We start from the raw sequence: 21,043 nt of genomic DNA, 5'->3' as shown, positions 1-21,043 counted from the left end.
ATTGTTAAAACCTTGGCTTGGAATTTGGAAATGTACCAAGGATGTTAGAAGAATTGCAGAGGAGTTACAATTTTGATATGAAAGAACATGCATGAAAGAAAATCAAGGCTTAACGAATTGCAATGTGAAAAAACAATACCAATCTATGCTGAGGTTGTCAATGAGGTGTCAATGAACTAATCTTTATCCTTTTCTTCCCTATTAATAGGTCAATTTTCTCTCAAGTTTGAAGATGAAAAAACAAGTTTTTGTCCCACTCTCTTGCATTATTTTTCCAACCTTATTATAGTAAATGTCTCATTCATTTTGGAAACTAACAAGAAGGATGCTGGTTAAGATTCTGCTTATGAACTTCTTTAAAATAGGATGCTATAGGTTCCATTATTTATGTAATACATTTCCTAAAAAATAGTATAGTAAAATAATAGGAAATTAAAACAGACCATATGCTATAAATATCATTATATATTTAAAATATGGCAGTGAACTTATGTTATTAGAGAAGCAATAATAGATTAATAATTAACATATCATCATACTAGAAATCAATATCTCAAAGCCCCCAATTCATGACATTAGTGAACACAACCAACCTAATATATTAATGCAATCAACTTCTCAGAAAAGTTATGTACTACATAAACAACAACACTTTCTGGTTTCTTTAAAATACATAATTCAAGTTACAAAGTTGAAAAAATGAAGAGAGGTCTCACAAAACTGACCTCAAGAACTCAGCCTCTACACAAGTACATGAGCCGGCACCACAACATGCACATCAATACCAGTAACTGTACAAAAAATAAATAATATAAAAAAGAAAAAAAATCATTTTCCAACATGAATTCCTCAAGATAAAACAAAAAACTTTCCACGTGGTGTAGATCTGCTCCTTCTAAATTCATGCATTGTGGTATTGCTGCGACCGGAACCATTTATAAGTTTATTCTCAACTTTGCTAGTCAATAAAGGCTCAGCTGCTTGCACCATTCCTCTGCATATCACAAAAAATGTTCGGTTATGTTATTAATAGAGCTATGAATATCATAATTTGCAAGCAAATTTTACAATAATTCCTTTGTTCATACCTTGATCCTATGTTTTGACAATTCTTTGACATGTTCTGTCGAATATTTTTCGGATTCAAAGTACCATGGACTGCAGACTCCATGAACCTGAGATCATTTTCGGGCTCAAAATAATCGCTTTTTCGAGGCGCAACAGCAGTTATTTCACCAACAGTTTCCATATCAGATTTTTGAATCCTAAAGGGTATTTGTTGGTGATGCTGCTTGGCCTTAGCCTTACTATCAGCCTTGCTTTTCTTGTTAACACTTTGTTTTGATACACTAAATACTTGCTTGAATTGTTCTTCTTCCTGTTCTTGATGAACTTTCCTGGAGCTGATCTTTTGAAGGTTAGTAAGTGTTTCAGAAAGGTTGCTGTCTTGTTTGGATGTCTCTTGCGAATTCAGATACGCCTTTGAGTTATTGTCTATAGATTGGGCGATTTGCATTATAGCAAGAGATTTGTTTACTCTAGCTGGAAATTGATTCTTTAGTATCGGTTGGTTTTCTGGTGTGTCACTTTTGACCTTGCTTTTAATGACAGAGCCTCTATCAGTGGATATTGATCTCCTGATTGGAGGCGATGGCGATCGACCCCTCCCTGATGAGCTTACTAGCTTTTCTTCAGTTAGAAGAAATGATTTTGGGATGGAATCCTTGTCCATAAATGTTGAGGGGAGTCTTGATCTTGTTTGCTTACCCGAAGAACTAATTTTAGCCTGAAAAAAAAAATAATAATTTGAGATTTAGGGAGGGAATATACAAGTATATTAACACTACATTGCATCAGAATTGCCAAATATATCACAAAATATGATTATATGTGAATATTCAAGAACCTCAGAACTTCTATCATCCAGGGATCTTTGACTATTATCAGACTTAATACTGCCACTGGTAACATTTTTAGGCAAACGATATGGCGAAACAGCCCTTGGTTTCTGAGATTCAATGGCGTTTCTAGTATTCCCTGTTTTCCATTGTTCAAGTTCAGTTTCCTTCCTCGCCAATGCTAATTTGATATTTGATATCTGAAAATATTCATATCATTATATTACATTCAGTAAGTAAAATTTGAAATTGCACATCACTAATGATCAAATACCGAACCTCATCCTTTAGCTCTCGGATTTCACCAGTTTCTTTATTAGATTGAGCAGCCCCAAGTTCAATGCAAGCAACCCTCTCAGCAAATTTTAGTGTGCTAATTGTTTCCCCAAGAGCATTGACTTCAGGATTTATATGAACAAACATCAAAGTTTTTGCATGCCCACCTATTTATGTAGAAACAAATAACAAATGCAAAAGATAAGTACAGGTCAAGTTACATGAAAAAACAATATATACTAAAGATAAAGGGTAAAAGAGTTCTTTGTGATTATGCTGATTACCTAAAGAGTCTTGTAACACTTGTGTGAGCTTGCTATTTCTGTAAGGAATATGTGGACTCTTCTGTGCCAAAGCAGAGATAACATCTCCAAGTGCAGAAAGAGATTTGTTTATATGCTGTGCCTCCTTTAGTCTTTCACCAACAGCCTCAGATTTGTCCACTCTCTCGCTTCCAGCCAAATCCACAAGATGGAGACAACCCTTGAGAATGGAGTTTGAAACTAGATCCTTCCCTCTAACATGGACTGTCAGCACACTGCAATAGGATGGTAAAGAATTTTGTTTAGTATTTTTTATGGTTAGACTAGTCATCTCTATATTGAAGAAGTTTTACCTGTGAGAACGGCTGCTTCGCTCATTTAGAGCTGTAGCGCCTACAGCGCGGTTCTTCTGACCAATTCTCATCAAATCAAGAACATCTTGAGTACAACTAACTGGAACTAAACTTGCATCTGGCACATTAAGTCCATTCAATTGAGAATTGTTTCGTATATCTAATGTATATATTTGTTAAGGACATCATTGCCAAAACTAAAGGATTTGCTTTAAGGATTAAGATATATAAATAAAGAAAATATGTGCTTGAAAGAAGGATATCTTCTATTAGAACCATCACTAACTAATAAATCTCTAACTTGCTCATTGTATATTTCAATCATCTGGACACCAACTTCATATTTTATGGCTTCTGCCCTTTCCTTTGATATATGAAACAAGTCGCGCAAAGCCCTGTAATTTACACCCCATGTCTCTTCAGACATCAGATCAGGGCCGCTCTACAAAGGCAAAAATGACATTAGACATAAGCATATAAATGAAAAACAATAAGACAACAATAAAGATGACAAAGCATATGATTTGCAACTAGTCTATGAAAGGAAAGGTGTGTTGAATCTAGCACTACCATTGTGTAGGTCTTTCCTGAACCGGTCTGTCCATATGCAAAAATGCAAACGTTGTAGCCATCTAAAACGGACCTGACGAGTGGTTGAGTGTCCGCGTAAATTTGTTCTGCGCACGATAAAGAAGAAATCATTATAATAATCTTCAAATAGGAAGTAATGTATAACAAGCTACAATTTATTTGGAATGAAATTACAAAATGTCTAGTCATGATGCATTGAATATTTAACAAAGTGTGTACTAGTCCTATAGATTTCACTACTTGTTAAAAATTGAACTACCTTGTGTGACATTTGTTGGAAACACCTTATTGAATGAAAACACCTTTCTAGCTTCTTTCCCTTGCTTTTGAGGATTTACTATCATTATATTTCCATCTTCTCCTATATAGTCCACTGTAGATTGCGCATTTGACTGTCCTGGCGAGAAAGGCTTCACTCTACAGTAGACCCTTATGGCTCCTGTAACATAGAATATCTCATCATTATACATTTCATATAAGTAGCTTCACAGAATTCAGTCTTGAGAAGTTTTGGTAACTCCATGTACCTTTGAGGTCTTGTACTTGATTATATAGAATGCGGTTCTCCTCCAAAACTTTGTGGTAGGATGTGGAAGTCACTTCAAGACTCTTGATATGATTCTCTGATAATTACACAAAGGAAATTAACCTATTGTTATGAAAGAATAATATACTAAAAGATTCTGCTTAGGTGGAAGAAATTTTTCCAATGGAAAACCATGTATAGATAGATCTTTACCTAGCCTGCTCAGTTCTTTCTCCCACTCAGATTGAATTTGTTTGACCTCCATCTTTAGCTCATCAAATAAGTATTTCATCCTCTGAAGAAATAGTAAAACCATTTAGGGTGTATGGTGCTACATGATAGGGATCTAAAGCAGAACATTGACAACAGTTAGTGCTAAATTTTATACCTCAAGTTGTTTCTGCTGAGCATCAATTATTTCCACATGTTTTGAACAATGATTGTTATTATGCATTGTATTATCACGCTTTCCGCCACAAATGCAGAATTTCGACAAATCATCTGATGCCAAACTACTTCTTTGATTAAGATATAATGTGATAGCTTCTATAAAATCTCTCTTAGTGATGCGACCACAATCGCTTTTCAGTATTCTCTTCAGCAGAACTCCAAGCTGCAGAACAATGTTCAGAATTCTATTTTAGATTACTTTATGCAGCTAGGAAAACTAAATCCAAATCAATGGCAGTTCTAATAATTGAGAAACAAAAAAAATGAAGGTGCTTATTATAATCAAAAGCTTAGTAGAAAAAAAAATTGGCATACCTGTTTGCCTTGAGAAACAAACATTGCAGAGAAATCCTTGGCTAATTTTCTGAGCAAAGTATCAATTACCTACATATTTTGATCATGTATATCAGATATCACAATTCAGGAATAATATTGGATGAACATATAATTCTTTATGCAAAATCTTGATTTAGGGGAAAAAATTCCCTAACAAGTAACAAACATATTAACACACATTACATTAGCCTATCCCAAATTTTCCACTTTAGAAAATAGCTAAGTACTCAACATATAAATTATGCAACAATTTTTTTACATGTAAACTAGAGTAGAGCTAGTGTACATGAATACAACACATTTGGAAAGGATCTTACCCACCATTGCATTCAGTGGAAGATCTTCAACCCCATCTGTCTCTCTAAGGTATGCCAGGAGAAGCTTCAGTCCAAATTGATCAAACAGGAAGGCCAAGGCATCAGCAGTTTTGGTTTCTTCGACGGCAACATCTTCGGATAGACGAAGAAACTCTAGCATCTGTTCATATTGTGACAACTCAGACTCATCCAGTGACTCATCAGCACTTTCACTGCTCGCCACGTCGGAAGGCGAAGAACCTTTCGGAAAGGAAGTGATCCTCACAGTTCCTCCATACCTCCACACCCCAACTCCACCTGAAAGCTTCCATTCGTAGTACCCTTTCAAACACAGAATGCAGTCCACAACTTTACTTGATGAACCTCCCTGAAAATATATCACACATTGAAAAAATTAAACCTCATTAACATAAATCAAAGTCAATTACAAGTTCCAAGTTCCGAGTTCCAACCTTTTCCAAATCTGAAGCTTCAAATGTCAAAAGCTGCATGTCCTTAACAGCTTCCAGAAAGTTCCTCATATTCTCAAAGTACTGAATTGCAGATTGTGCAGCTCCCTCTGCAGATTGAACAGCAGGGGTGGGATTCTCCACCACCTTTTTCCCAATGCATTTTTTATTAATCTCTATATGATTCACTATTATATTCTGAAGTAACGGCTTTTGTAACAAACTATAACTGAATGTAACGGTTAGTTAGTTAGTTCGTTACCTTGAGGACGGCACCGGGGTTGACCTTGTTGAGGACGTTGCAGAGAATGAGACCGTTGCGAAGTGAGAGGCAGAACTCTTCCTCGGAGGGTTCTTTGGAGAGTGATGCCCACGCGCCACTGTCCATTTGGCGAAGCCATTCTGCTGCTTGATACCTTCTTGAAGCTTCAACAGATCAACATGGCGGGAAAATAACGCAATTTTTGTTATTTCCATTTTAATTCCTTTTCAAAAAAAATTATTGCACTCTAGTCCTTTTTTCTTACTAAGAAATACTTCATAATCAGCAAATATTATTATTTTTGACCCGCATTTAGTCACATATATTTTATATCTAAAATAGATACACACAAAAATACCCAAAACATAGTTTACACTTATATTTACTAAAATTTTACATACATATATTAATATAGTTTGTATTCACATTTTTTAGAATTTGTATATATAAATTAATAAAATTTATTATTAAAAATAATTTAATATTTATGTTAGTTAAATAATAATTAAAAATACTAAAAATTAATGTTAGAAGAATTTCTCATAATTCTTTTATCTCTATAGTCTAAATTTAATGTTGGTCAAAATAGCGGAATGCATCTAGTTTTATATGTGACAAAAAAGTGCATTTAAAACTTAAAAGTAAATTCTATCGCATTACTATAAAACCGGCTATGCTTTATGGTACGGAATGTTGGACTGTCAAAGGGGAGCACGAACATAAGCTAAGTGTGGCAGAGATGAAGATGTTGAGATGGATGAGTGGTCATACGCATTAGGATAAAATAAGGGACGAAAATATAAGGGAGAGAATTAGAGTAGCACGTATTGTAAAAAGATGATAGAATCGCGTCTCAGGTGGTTTGGACATGTGAGAAGATGACCGACAAAACACCCAGTCAAAAAGGTGGATGAGATGGAAGATGGATAAGGAGTAAAAGGCAGAAAAAGACCATTCATGAGGTGGTCAAATGAGATCTACATGTAAACGGTCTCTCTGTAAACATATACATGTCAGAGTTCAATGACATCGTTTGATTCATGTAACCGACTCACCTAGTGGGACAAGACTTTGTTGTTGTTGTTTGTAGTCTAAATTTAATGTTAAGTTATATAACATTATAAAACGAAAGAATAATAAAGGCGTCTACTCTTTAAAGAGAACATTAATGATTTCATTGTTATGCTTTTGCTTTGACTACCTATTTTATTGACTTCAATTGCTACTAAAGAGTAGACAAATCTTAAAGTAAAAGATTATGGTATAGTATAGTATACCATTCTTTTACCTTTATGCTACTATTTAATACTTAACATAATTAGCGTATATAAACATTACGTTACAAATTAAATACAACTAAACTAGTAAGAGATAATAATGACCCACAAACTTAAAAGAGATAATAATGCTACCATAATAATAATTCTCCCAATTCAAAAGTTGATAAATTCATAGAGAGGACCACAGACCCACCACCACCCACGCCACCATTGATGGCGGTGGCCTGGTGCTGCCAGTGGTGAGGGAATAATGCAGTGCCACGCACCCCACCATTATTTGCAACAATAATTTTTGTTCATATAATAAATAAACGTAGATTAATTGATATAATACCAGCTTCCTCTGCTTTCCTCTGAGCTAATTCATGATCGTTGATGATCTCATCTTCATTGTTGTTGTTGATGCTACCCTTCAAACCTCTCTTACATGGAGTCTCCTGCCGCATTTTTATTTACTTATTTATCTCTGCAGAATCAATAGAAACTAATAATCAGAGAAGTGTAACATGGTAGTTGATGTTCTAAAAAATGAAGAGAAAATGAAAAGAATTTAACTACCTGGGAAAGTGATGAATGATGAAGAAGCTGAAGCTGAAAGAGGTTGGTGGAATGGAAGCAGATCTGATCTAAGGCAAAATAGTTCTCGTGCGTTTTGTGTAATGAAAAAGTGGAATCAATGAAGCATTCATTCAAAAATTTTTGCAGTGGCTTTGGAATTTAATGCAGTGAGCGTCTTTTTTTAGTTTAGAGAGAAAAATAAAATGAAGAAAAACAGAGTCATCAGAGGGGAGAGAGAGATTCAAAAAAACAACGGATGAAAAACAAAACCTTAGTTAGAGATTTAAAAATAAACGTTGGTGTCTCCGTCACGGTGCCGTAACGGTATCCGACGTGGCATGGTCTATGTAGGACCCATGAATAGTTGGACCAAACGGCAGAATCCGGCCTCAATGACCAAAAGGGCTAAGTTTGTGATTTCAAAACTTTTTGCTACCAAAATGCAAGAAGATACAAGTTAATGTGTGCATGTTATGCATGCTTTATTGTATGGATCCGATCCGATCTGCATATATGTGGTATTTATTCGAATCCGATCCAAAAATTGTGGATATAGATCCGATTCGCAAGACTATCGGATCGAATCAGATCAGATTCACACACTAATCGAATCGGATTACGGATTTTATGTACATAGCCGTATATTCGATCCGTATATCCGAGTATCCGCAAAAATAAAGAAATAAATAAGTAAATATTCTTTTTATGTTTTATTTCAACTAATAATTATCATATATGTTGTATTATTTTAATTTATTATTTAAGAAAAGTATGTTTAATATTATTTTAAAAGTAAACATATTTAAAAAATAAAAATAAGCTTTTAAAAATATTTTTTGTTTTGCGGATATATCCGATATCCAATCCAATCCGATCCGATCCATAAATGTGCGGATCGGATCAAAACTTAAAAACTGCGGATATTGGATCCGATCCGATGATTTTAGTACGGATCGGATCGAAAATTTGGCATATTCGATCCGATCCGCGTTCACCCCTACTTTATTGTAGCTACCCTCGTATTTAACCAATTTAATTTGGTTGAATAGTCAGCTCATTCATCCGTTTAAGTAATATTGGAATTTCTAATTTTCTGTACTGCATGCAGTAGCTAATTAATTAGCAACGAAATTATAAAATATATATTAGAATGTAAAATATATATTATTAAAAATAAATTAGATAATATATGTATTTATACACAAATATATAGTGTCTGATTTTGATATACACATCCTATTTTTGTTATAGGTAATATACTCAATGAATTAAGAATGTCACGGACATGACAATAGATCCTTGTGAACAAGAGTTGTGAATGGTGTTTGATGCTTATATAATACACTTGAAGGAGATTGTTGATTTGATATGATGCAACACAAATATCAATTAAATTTTACATACTATATATCAAAATAGGTTACCCCTAATATGAAACTAACAGATATGGAGATATTAAATTAATGACAACTAAGAAAGTAGCAATGTTTGGCGATCTCTTTTGACTAAGAACTTAATCAGCTTGCATGGTTGGTACTTGTTTATGCAATTAGATTAGTTGATTGTTTTACAGGAACAATGTGAATATGTTCGGTGAAAAAAGGTGAAAGGTGAAACTAAAGTTGGCGAGAAATCCTCAAATCCATTGGAAAGTAAATAATTATTTTTAATATTTAAGTAGATTTATCAATCAGATGGAATTTATCTCTTATAAATATTATTATAATTATTAGTATTTTAATCGGTAAAAATAGAAATTTATTCTGTAATAATAATAATAATAATAATAATAATAATAATAATAAAGAGAATGGTGATGGGTCCTATTTACTTGACGGCAATAAATTAAAGGCATATATAATGATAGAGTATCTATATATCCCAGTGTGCGTTAGATTTTGAAAAAGAATGAGAGCCAAAAGTCTCAAAGTTTGGTCCTGTTCCAGAACGTTGGATCCCCCAATTTTAAAATCATTTCATTTGTTAACCTTATATGTAGTAATTTGCATTTTGCACCACATTTAAGGTAAAAACTCAGGTGAAGTCGACTTCACGTGAAGTTGATATCTGAGAACCGTTAGATGAAAATTTAATCAAATTAGTCAAATCATTTAACGGCTCTCAGGTATCAACTTCACGTGAAGTCGACTGCACCTGAGTTTCCACCCACATTTAATGGACCAAGCAAGACCTCACCCATCTGAATTCCTCTAATTATTGAACATTTTTTATTCCTTTTTCTTAGTTGGTTAGAGATTATTGATGATGTAGGGCATGACCCTTTTCTTATATTTCAAAAAGTTGACATCAATATTTAATAGTGTTATTGTTATTGTTGTTATTGTCATTTATTATTATGAGAAAAGAATAAGAGCATGCATGTTGTGCTTGTGCACATATGTAGTGTTTGTTTTGAGATACTGAGACAGAGACTGAGAGACTGAGATTCAGTATTGTGTTTGTTAGTTCAGAGACTGGTACTAAAATTTCTGTCTCTGTCTCTAAAATTTCAGTATTTCAGTACCTCCAAAAAGTAGGAACACAGGGGACTGAATTTTTTAGAGATGGAGATTGAAACTTTAATAACATTTTATACCTAAAATAGTTTCATTTCAATTAATTAATTCCAATTTTACCCTTTGTGCAAATTAAATTAGAGTTTCATTCTTGTATCAGTCTTTCCGTCTCTATCTCTCCACCAAACGCTACCATACATAACTTGATTGTGTTTGATCATTTAAGTTCCTTATGTTTTGATTAATATTTCTCATGTTATGATGTTAGTTTTCAAGTGGTTTTATGCACTTATCTTTATATATTATATTTTTGTTATTGATTTTCTTTCAAGCAATTCTTTAATTCAGTATGTTAGAATTTGCTACTGATTAATAAATTGCTACATATATATCATGAGATTTTTTTTTTTTTGGTTTCCCACGGTATCTCCCAACCCGGCAGGTCAAGGACTAATCCGTCGCGGTACTGAGCTCCATTTAAGGGTTTGTTACTGGCCAATGGGTTGCTGCATGCACAAGGCGGGATTCGAACCCCCGACACTTGCTTAAGCGGACTAGTGAGCTAACCACTAGACCAACCCAACTTGGTTTATATCATGAGATTTAAACCTTCGACCAATCCAAATTGATTTATTTGATTTTTTTTTTTTTTGGACTTGGTCTGGGTGTTCTCTTTTACAGTTAATTGGGCTTTTTCTTCTGCCATACTCTCTCAATTAAACACAAAAAATATTGTACCAACCAACTAAGACAATTTATTTTTAGGGTTTGTGAATCCAACAAGAGTTAAAAGAACTTAGCCACTATTATATCCTAACTAAGCTTTCACATTAGGCCCGCTTTGTTATAGGCCCAATATGTTAGGAGCTTATTTTTTGTTGGGTTCAAACTTGACCCTTCAATGTCCAAAAGCAATTTGAGCCTTCAAAACCCTCATTATCGTCACATGATCTCACCTTAGTTTATGCGAAAGTAAAAGGAGCTTAGTTTATTAGGATGTTTTGTTCTTTTAGTTGCCATGTCTTTCAATATGATCACTTTCTATCATTTAATGGAGGACCCCTTTCAGGTGACTCTCATGATGCATTTCTCTTTGCATATTCCTCTTCTATTGCCCAAATCTTATATACATCGCTATCTTACCCATTATTGATTTTGATCTAGATTCTCACATTTCCCTTTTGAAACTCTAGATAATAATATACTTAGCTCGACCTTTCTCTTATCTATGGCAATAGTCAAATTATTTAGTGCAAGACAAAGCTTCTTAAGGATATTCTTTGCTATTTCTTTAGGTTCAATATTAAGAGTTGATGAGCTTTTGTACATTTAGGCTGCGTTTATTGTATGTATGCATTATGAATATAGACATTGAAATATAGACACTTAAAATATAAATATAAAATATTTGTGTTTATATGTACTGTTTGGATATGATAGCTATGGTATTAGTATCATGTCTAATATTATGTTTGATTTATAAAAAACAAGACACTACTTAATTGAAAATGATCGTTTTGACCTCTTAATTTAAATTAAAAATTAAATAATAAAAAAAAGACAAAAGCTATTTAGATTTCTATTTTTTTAAATTAGTTTAAAAGTCCCTCAATTTTATCCCAGAAATCTCCCTTCTCCCAAATTGGTTCGAGAGTCACCCACTTGTTTCTTTGAATTAGACACATGGCTTTTTCATTATTTTTCCTATTTGATTAGGGAAAATAGCTTATCAAATTTCAAAATGCATTAAAACAACCACCACTAAGATTATCCATTGCCTATTCAAAAATTCAAATAAAAATAAAATGAGTAATTACAAAGAAGGAGGCTAATGTGGCTGCGAGATGGAGAGGCAAAGGCGGCAGAGTAGTAACACAAGCTCATCGCGACCGGAATATAGCACGCAGAAATCAGAAAGGAGAGTTGACGGGAACAGAGACGATGTGCGGTGGTAGTACAGCTTCAATGATGCAGAATAATTACAGAAAAAATCACTAATTAGGGTTTGTAACAAAAAGAGGAGATATTTGGAATTTTAAAAAATGAATGAGGATAAAATAATCTAGAAAAATGATATAGATTCGTGTCCATCATCTAAAATTCGTGTCTCACCATTTTACAGGAATATAAAATACATATATCTTGTGTATATTTATGTGTAAGCATGTCCTTATTTTTGTGTCTCATAAATCAAACAATAAACACGTTCCACGGTGTCTATGTCTTAGTAAGACACAGACATTAAATAAACGAGTTGTTAAAGCCTCACTAATTTAATGATTTAGAATTATCTCAAATTAAAAAAAAAATGTTATATCTTACAAATATTGAATAAAGATTTATAATGGTTGATTGTTATTCGACTTAATACTTAATAACACAATTTTATAAGTTTAATAACTTATATTATAATTATTATTTCTCTCTTAAACAGAAGGTTATAATATTTATTATATATAGATATAAGAACACTAAATTTAAGAGTGAAAAAAAATACTTTTTATTTTAAAATCAATTAAATTTAAGAAAACAACTCAATCTTAAAATCAAATAAAAAGAGTTCATAACATTATATTTCATTATATATGTACTACTTAAATACTTAATATTAAAATATAATCTCAAATGTAATATCTTTTGTAATTCATATTAACTTGAACATTAAAATTTTTACAAACATACTTTTCACTATAAAAAATTAATAAGTTAGAATAAAAAGATCGTAATAATTTTACCTCCAACTTATTTGTTTCTACAATTTAATTAAATAACTCTTTAACTTAAAAGATTATAAAACACTTTTAAACAAATATTCATTCATCTACCAAATATTTTACCTAAAACTAGTGCATTTATAATAATATTAAATTTATCTAAAACTAGTATACCAATATTTTATTTTAATGTTTCTAAAACTAGTATACCAACAAAGAGTAATTTTTTTTGGTTGGATTTATCTAACATATGTCTTACGAGTATATATTAATTTTATAAATTAAATTTTTTTTTATTAAAAATATAAAAAAATTAAAATTTTAAGATATTTATTTTGTATCTATTAAATAAAACATTTAAAATTTTATATTAATAGTAAATTTATAGAGAGGGAATACTCTTGGTTTCAACAATTTTCAATTTTCAAGAAATGAATGAATGAATTCAGTGGTACACGTGGAGAACTGCTATTGGAGGTGGTGGTGGGAGACAAACACGAAACGACATGCCGTAGAAGTGTGCAATCAGAATTCAGAATTCAGAGGGGAGGGCCCACATGTGATTCAGTGCCGACGTGGATCTGCGGAATCTAATTAGTAACTTCGGTGCATGTGGCCCACAACGAGCGCTATTTTATACTGAACCCAACACAGACACACTAACTACATACCCACTTGTCTGGCCCACACCTCCTTATCTATAATAATTGATGGGTTAATGGGATTCACACTTTATTCATTATCAAAATAAAAAAAAGTAAGTATTAAATTAGTTTTTTACGTTTTGGCATAATTTTATTTTAATTTTTAAGGTTTAAAGTGTGTTATTTAAATTAAAAATTTTTTATTTAATTTTAATATAGTTTTATCGTGAAATTAAAGTTAAATAATTAATGAAATGTCTTACATAACAGCAGTACAAAAACAAAATCGATAATATGGACTCATGGAGAATAAGTATAAGCTCCAAAAGTACGAAATCAACTGTAAATTCATCAATATATTTATTTATAATTTTTTAACAATTTAAATAAAATATTTTCGATAGAACTAAAGAGAATGATAAATAAATGTATTGATACATCCACAGTTGATTTTGTATCTCTGAAACTTGTACTTGTTTTCTAAATTATCAACATTGTTCTTATACTGCTGTTATGTAGGACATTCTATTAATTATTTAACTTTGACCTCACGGTGGGACTATATTGAAATTAAATGAAACTTTTTTAGATTCAAATAGTACACTTTAAACCTTAAGAACCAAAACAGGATTACATCCAAACGTATGAGACCAATTTAATATTTTACCCTGAAAAAAACTATCATCTTAATTAATCGACTCGCTATTATATTAAAAAGATTTAGTTAATAACCAAATGGGTTAGTCGAGTAATAAGTTTATTCGTCTACTTAAAAAAATATCAAGAATTTAATTTCTATCGGCAATAAATTAATTTTTAGTGTATCAAAATAGAAATATCAAAATCAACTTTAGTTAATTAAGAAAAAAGATTTAGTTAATATGGATTCTAAAAATACATATTAAATTATTAACTAAGAAAATTTATAAAATTTAAGAATGTATTTAATTTACATTTTTTTATTTTATAAAATGAAAAATAAAATAATAACAACAATAAAAAATTTTTACCACAAAATTCTAATAAAAAATATCAAAAATAAAAATAAAAAAACATGAATTAACACACTTTAATTTTCAATGTAATTTTGTTATGTATCTATTAGAATAAAAAAGATCCTATATTTCTATTAATAATAATTTAAGTTTTTTTTAAAAAAATATATGTTAACTAAACTCTTAAAAATACAAAGATATTATGTATACAATAAAAAATTAATCATCAAATTAATAATTATATATTTATGTATATTTATATACATTATTTTATATATTTTCAATATGCATATAATATAACAGAGTTAAAATAAATATCTTGGGTTTGATTCCCTCTCTAAGTTTGAGCTGCTACACAATGTGTTTAGTGTTTTACATACATAGCTTTGTTGGGTTGAAGTTAGTAACGACAATGGCGGCACAAGTTATGGCAATTAGCACCCCCATCGCCCCTGAATCTCTCTCTCTCTCTCTCTAACTTGTTAACTTGAGATTAGAGAAGAAGGGTGAGAGGGTAAAAATGACATTTCCCCACGTTAAGGCCCTCTTTTTTGTAATTGGCTCATTGCATGTAAAAACACGCACACACTGTAATATAAGTAAGATTAGATTAGCTGTAACATTAGGCCACAAATCTGTAATTATATATGTCAACAATATAATTGATCGATTATCTACCAAAAATAACATAATCATTCATTGATTATTACTGTTATTATTATACAAATATTAAAATAATAATAATTATAATAATATTTAAGGAAAAAGAAAGAAGGGCAAAGTAGTGAAGAGAAGAGAAGAGAAGAGACTACTAGAGCAGTAGAGAGTAGGGTCCTACTGCACCAAACCACCACCACCATCATCACCATCATCGTCGTCATCATCATCATCATCAGCTTCTTCTTCTTCTTCAATTCATATCTGACACCGTACCATTCGCGGATTTCCATCCTTTTTCCTCAGCTCCGTCCTCTGTACAATTCTGATTTCACCAGGTACGTTTGTTTTTCCAGATCAGCATTATTATATATTGGTTCATTCATTCATTGAATTATTAGATCTGGATTTCTGTTTTGTTCTGAAACTAGTTTTAGTTTGATTCTGATTTCTGTTTATTCTCATGCGATGGTAGTGCTGAAATTATGCTAAGAAGTAAGAACCATTTGTTGTTTCTTCGGAATCAGAATCTATGTGATGCTACTTATTGTAATGTCCATTGGATCGGATGGTTTGGTTTTTCATTGACTGTATAATCCGGCTAGGGTCCGTAGTTGCCCCTTCCAACACATTTCTTTTGTTACCTTGGCAAATACTCGAACTTGAGAGCATTGGAAAAAAAAAAAGCATCATGAGCTTGCACTGCTAGACCAATTCAATGTTGGTACATGATGTGTCATACGATGTCTTCTTGTTCTTCTTCATAGCTGGGAGGCATGATTAGACAACAAAATCTTTGTTCTTTTAGGTTAGGAATTTAACTCTATGGTGTTTGTGTATCATAGAACTCTGTCTACATTTCATATAGTAGGTCCAACTGTCCAAGTCCAGATAAAGGAGGAGGGTTGCTATAGGCCTTTGGCAACTAAGGTAAGACTTGTTGAATCCTTGTGACATGAATCAAACAGAGTGTTGTGTATGGATAGCTTGATTGGAAAGATTGCTTGAACATCATGACCAAGACCAAAATGGGTGGTCTTTGTTCCCTAAAGAATCTCAATCTGCTGTGATGAAATGCCTCCTAAAAGGCTAATGAACAGAATGATGCTTTTGGACAAGCAAAAGAAAAAAACATGATCTGATGATCTGTATACTGTCAAGTTCATGAAATTAAACTAAATATTTAATCCAAACAAGGTGGCTAGTCTAGTCTTTTTGAAAAAATAACTTAAGAATGATGGAAATGGTTGGCATGATCCAATCACCAACATTTGCAAGTTCTCAAGACTAATGCTTCTGATAGCTGCAATGCAAACTCCATAAGTTATCTCCCATCCATGTTTCATACATTAACATAATATATTTTCTTGTTTAATCCCTTCCTATGATTTTAATCCATTGTCTATTCCAGGTCTTTGCCAATAAATCAATTGAAGATTTGATGGGGTCTAACTCTGAGGTTCACTTCTCTGGATTTCACATGGATTGCCTAGAGCAAAGAAAGGCCAGCATGGAGCAACCAACAACTTCAGAAGATGATTTGTATAAACAACCTTTCATTATAGGTGTGTTTTTGAATGGCAGGCTGCCAATGGCCAATGTAGTCATAAAATCCACCAACTTATTAGTTGGATCTTGGAACTCAATGATCATGCTGGTGCATAATATCATTCAATGATCACTTCACTTTTTGATATGCTAGTATAAGTTATACTCTTTTGCTTTAAATTTTGCAAAATGGTGTCAAATCATATACTTTGTCATTTCCAAAGTAGATCTTACTGGCTACCGCACACCTCACATGGTTGGTTATCATTAGAGTTTTCCTCAATTCCAAAATCATAAGTTTCGATATATTCAATTTTTTTCCTACAAATTTTTATTTGGTATCCATTGCAGTAATTATTTTCATTACTGTCTTTGTATATTGTAGGTGTTGCTGGTGGGGCAGCATCTGGCAAGACTGCCGTTTGTGATATGATTATTCAGCAGCTTCATGATCAACGAGTTGTACTTGTTAATCAGGTGATGAATAAATGTTTACTATATGATATTCAAATAATTTTTGGATTCATTTTTTGTATTTCATTGTAACATTGGCTCTCTGTTAATCCAACCATTTCTATTTATTTAGTTTTAGTATCTCCATTCATTTAGTTCTAAGCAAAAAATGCTTTTACTTCTTTTAAAAAAGATTATTTCAGGTTGATGTTTGTTATTGTACTAATGATGATGACTGAGCATAATAAAAGGATTATTTAATTTACAACAGGATTCATTTTACCATAATTTGACTGAGGAGGAACTTACAAGAGTACAAGATTACAACTTTGACCATCCTGGTCAGTTCAATTGTACTCATTGAGCATCTTAATAAATGGATTGTTTAATAAATTTGTGACGGATCTTTGCTTTATTTCTGATGCATGTTGTTGATGTTATCAGAAGCTTTTGATACCGAGCAGTTGCTAAGTGTCATGGACAAGTTAAAGCGTGGTCAAGCAGTAAATATTCCAAAGTATGACTTTAAGGGTTACAAGAGTGGTGTGTCTCCGGCGAGAAGGGTATTTGGAACTTCCCTTCTTTCTCTTAAATTTTGATTGTTTTGTTATCAAGCTATAGAATCTTTTAGTGCATAGAAGAACTCTCACATGATATTATTTTTATGTTTGTATTTGAATGCATTAGTGTATTTATGACTTCCATTATCACGCAGGATGTGTTTCTTCTGTATTTTCCTCATGAGAAGAGCAAATTTATCTGAAATAAAATTTCAGCCATTATCTTAAAGTTTATGTTGGCTTAATGCGTTTTGCAGGTAAACCCTGCAGATGTTATAATTTTGGAAGGGATCCTTATTTTCCATGATCCACGTGTTCGGGCATTGATGAATATGAAGATATTTGTTGATACAGGTCCTTTTTATTTTATTTATTCCATTTTGATTTGTTTAATTCATTCTATTGTATGTTTTATGTAGCAGTCCTTAAAGTATTTGGAATCTGCTATGATATTCATTTTCCTTTTAATCTCATGGACTTGATTCTTTTCCTCATAAGTCATAATCATGATCATGATATAGGAAAATGTATATTCAAATTCTCTAAGAAAATGCATGTTTTTTCTTTGTCTTTTCCAGATGCCAGTGACACCATATCTTCTTCAGCTTTGTTTTATTGCTATTAACATTTTTTGTTGGTGGTTCTGCTAGTTCTTTATAAGCTCGTATATCTTGAATCTTTATTGTACTACTAAGTTACGCTGTCAGTTTACATTGAAAAATGTTCAGTGCAGATGCTGATGTTCGGCTCGCAAGAAGAATTAGGCGTGATACTGCCGAGAAGGCTCGTGATATTGCAACAGTGCTTGATCAGGTAACGAACTTGTTGTAACAGCATGAAGCATATCTCATCTTCTGTCTTTTCACCCTTCAATCTCGCATTTATGACAATTACTACATTGCAAGACTTTGGAAATTTATTTTACTTTACGTTGCTTATCAGCTATGATGTGTGTGTTCCTTGCTTAAGAAACATGTGATTATTCAGTTTTTACCGAATTAAAGTTATTAAGGACATGTTTTGTTTTTGTGATATTTGATCAAGCTAGTATATTCTTCTTGTGTCAATTTGATGTTGAAATCCTTCTACTCTATAGATTTAGTAACTGACTTGTCTGTTATTTATTTGATGCAGTATTCTAAATTTGTGAAGCCGGCTTTCGATGACTTTATCCTTCCAACAAAGAAGTATGCTGATATAATCATACCCCGAGGAGGAGATAATCATGTGGCCATCGATTTGATTGTACAGCATATTCGAACAAAACTTGGTCAGCATGATCTGTGTAAAATATATCCTAATTTATACGTCATTCAGTCAACTTTTCAGGTATTTCCTGCTATTTATTTACATTTCTCTTATCATCTATCTACACAATTTGGCTAGAGCTTCATAACTTGAATCATATTCATCACATTTATTGCTATCATGCAGATGCGGGGTATGCATACCCTCGTACGTGATGCCAAGACAACAAAGCATGATTTTGTATTCTATTCTGACCGTTTGATCCGTTTGGTATGGGAATATTCTATTCTAAGACAAGGAATAAGTATGACATTTTCTTTATATATTATTCGTCATGGTTTGATTCGGTTAATTAACCAGGTTGTAGAACACGGCCTAGGGCATCTGCCATTTACAGAAAAACAAGTAATCACTCCTACTGGTAAGCCTTTTTTTTTTTTAAAAAATTTATCCTAGTTGAGAGTCAGGTTCTGCTTTCGATGATTTTAATCGCAGAAATTACTATTTTTAAAAGAACAACTTTTGTGCCTGTTATTTGGTTAGCCTTAGCTCTTGTAATCTTTACAAAATTAGTTCTTTCATGTATGAATCTCTTAATGGTAACTCCATTAATGCAGGGTCTGTATACAGTGGTGTGGATTTTTGTAAGAGGTTGTGCGGCGTCTCCATCATCAGGAGGTATCATTCTATTCCAAATATAAAGTCATTAAATCCAAGTATTGACTAAAATTTTTTTCTATTAATCAACCTTGTTTACATTGCATGTAGTGGTACTAGTTTCCTTGAAATTATTATCCAAACCTGTTCCTCATTCCTCTATTATGTTCCAAGGGACTAGTTCGTTTTTTTCCCTCTTTTCTCCGTTTGATATGAACTTATGATCTAAAGATGTTTCTTCATAAATAAAATCTTTTGCTTAGAAAATCACTATTTCCTCATATTGAATACCTTCAATAACTAATTTCAGTGGGGAGAGTATGGAGAATGCTTTACGCGCATGCTGCAAAGGTATCAAGATTGGGAAGATTCTTATTCATAGAGAAGGAGACAACGGTCAACAGGTCTGCACAAATTCTTGTACTGCATGACTTTGTTTCACTCATTTTATGATAACTAACCTTTTATCCTTTGATTATTGAACAAACAGCTAATATATGAAAAGTTGCCGAATGATATCTCAGATAGGCATGTGTTACTCTTGGATCCTATCTTGGGCACAGGTACATTTTTGCCATCATTTTTGTTGGTATAGTTCATAATTCATTCATAAATATTTCACATTATTGACATTAGAATAGCTTCATCGTTTAGGTAATTCAGCTGTTCAAGCGATTTCTTTACTATTAAGAAAGGGCGTACCAGAGTCCAATATTATATTTCTCAATCTCATATCAGTAAGTTATCGATATTGTCATTTTCTTTAGTTATCTTGCGCCTTTCTTATCTTGAAAATATCATAGTGATGATTTACAATTTTGTTCTGTTCTTGCCAGGCACCTCAAGGTGTTCATGTGGTCTGCAAAAGCTTTCCAAGAATAAAAATCGTGACGTCTGAGATTGACATTGGTTTGAATGAAGATTTCCGTGTTATACCTGGCATGGGGGAGTTTGGGGATAGGTATTTTGGAACAGATGATGATGACATGCAAGTTGTGGCCCCTTCTTAATATCCACAAGATATTTTTTGATTGATAATTACTCATGAGACTTTAACTTGAAAAAGAAGAAAAAGAAAAAAAAAGAGGAGGTTGAAATTTGCTGAATTATACTTTTAATTGGTACTGAGTTTCATCTTTATATCAATTTTGATCATATCCTTCCTTCTTTCTTTTTTTTTCTTTCACAAATTTTGTGTACCTTATAAGAGAAAATTGTTCTTTATAGTTTGATCTTATATTCTTTCTCGGATATATTTTCCATCTCAGAGATATTTTATATCTATATATAGAAATGAATATACAGATTCTTTAATATATATTCTCTAATTCTAATTATTCATGCGACGCCAAGATTTGGTTAGGATATTGTGTATTGTGTCTACAAATTTTCTGTTTTATGAATCACAATGAAGAATATATATATGAGGATAATGTAAATTGCATGTTGATGATGCATGTTGCATGATTGAGGTACTTGATTCTGAAAAAAG

General features: G+C 32.3%; 2 protein-coding genes across 3 annotated transcripts; one reads left to right on the top strand and one right to left on the bottom strand.

Annotated features, from left to right (window-relative positions):
• Positions 1–615: 615 nt before the first annotated feature.
• On the bottom strand, positions 616–7,817 carry LOC107609554 (kinesin-like protein KIN-14F). 2 transcript variants are annotated; one of them, XM_088492754.1, is made up of 18 exons: positions 7,560–7,817; positions 7,336–7,456; positions 5,722–5,885; positions 5,463–5,606; positions 5,015–5,377; positions 4,673–4,741; positions 4,296–4,520; positions 4,121–4,202; positions 3,909–4,004; positions 3,641–3,820; positions 3,361–3,467; positions 3,054–3,232; positions 2,791–2,955; positions 2,459–2,712; positions 2,178–2,341; positions 1,907–2,098; positions 1,089–1,786; positions 616–994 (listed from the first exon to the last, which is right to left on the bottom strand). In XM_088492754.1, the coding sequence occupies exons 2-18, from the start codon at positions 7,445–7,447 to the stop codon at positions 850–852; spliced, it is 3,339 nt and encodes a 1,112-aa protein (XP_088348880.1). In that variant the 5' UTR covers positions 7,448–7,456; positions 7,560–7,817; the 3' UTR covers positions 616–849. The 2 variants fall into 2 exon arrangements, with proteins under 2 accessions (XP_088348880.1, XP_020962513.1); XM_021106854.2 differs by having other exon boundaries at positions 7,336–7,467; positions 7,560–7,698.
• A 7,344-nt stretch (positions 7,818–15,161) lies between these two features.
• LOC107609009 (uridine kinase-like protein 3) lies at positions 15,162–20,867 on the top strand. Its single transcript, XM_016310825.3, has 15 exons — positions 15,162–15,423; positions 16,497–16,650; positions 17,019–17,110; positions 17,358–17,427; positions 17,531–17,649; positions 17,904–18,000; positions 18,380–18,459; positions 18,781–18,975; positions 19,081–19,164; positions 19,255–19,315; positions 19,512–19,572; positions 19,862–19,955; positions 20,042–20,114; positions 20,206–20,288; positions 20,388–20,867. The coding sequence occupies exons 2-15, from the start codon at positions 16,527–16,529 to the stop codon at positions 20,559–20,561; spliced, it is 1,407 nt and encodes a 468-aa protein (XP_016166311.1). The 5' UTR covers positions 15,162–15,423; positions 16,497–16,526; the 3' UTR covers positions 20,562–20,867.
• The last annotated feature ends 176 nt before the right edge of the window (positions 20,868–21,043 follow it).

The sequence above is a fragment of the Arachis ipaensis genome, chromosome B7 (assembly GCF_059453495.1).
Source record: "Arachis ipaensis isolate K30076 ecotype BB chromosome B7, ASM5945349v1, whole genome shotgun sequence".
Classification (NCBI taxonomy): Eukaryota; Viridiplantae; Streptophyta; class Magnoliopsida; order Fabales; family Fabaceae; genus Arachis; species Arachis ipaensis.
Note: the sequence above shows the minus strand (reverse complement) of the source record. Positions and strands in the feature narration are given on the sequence as shown.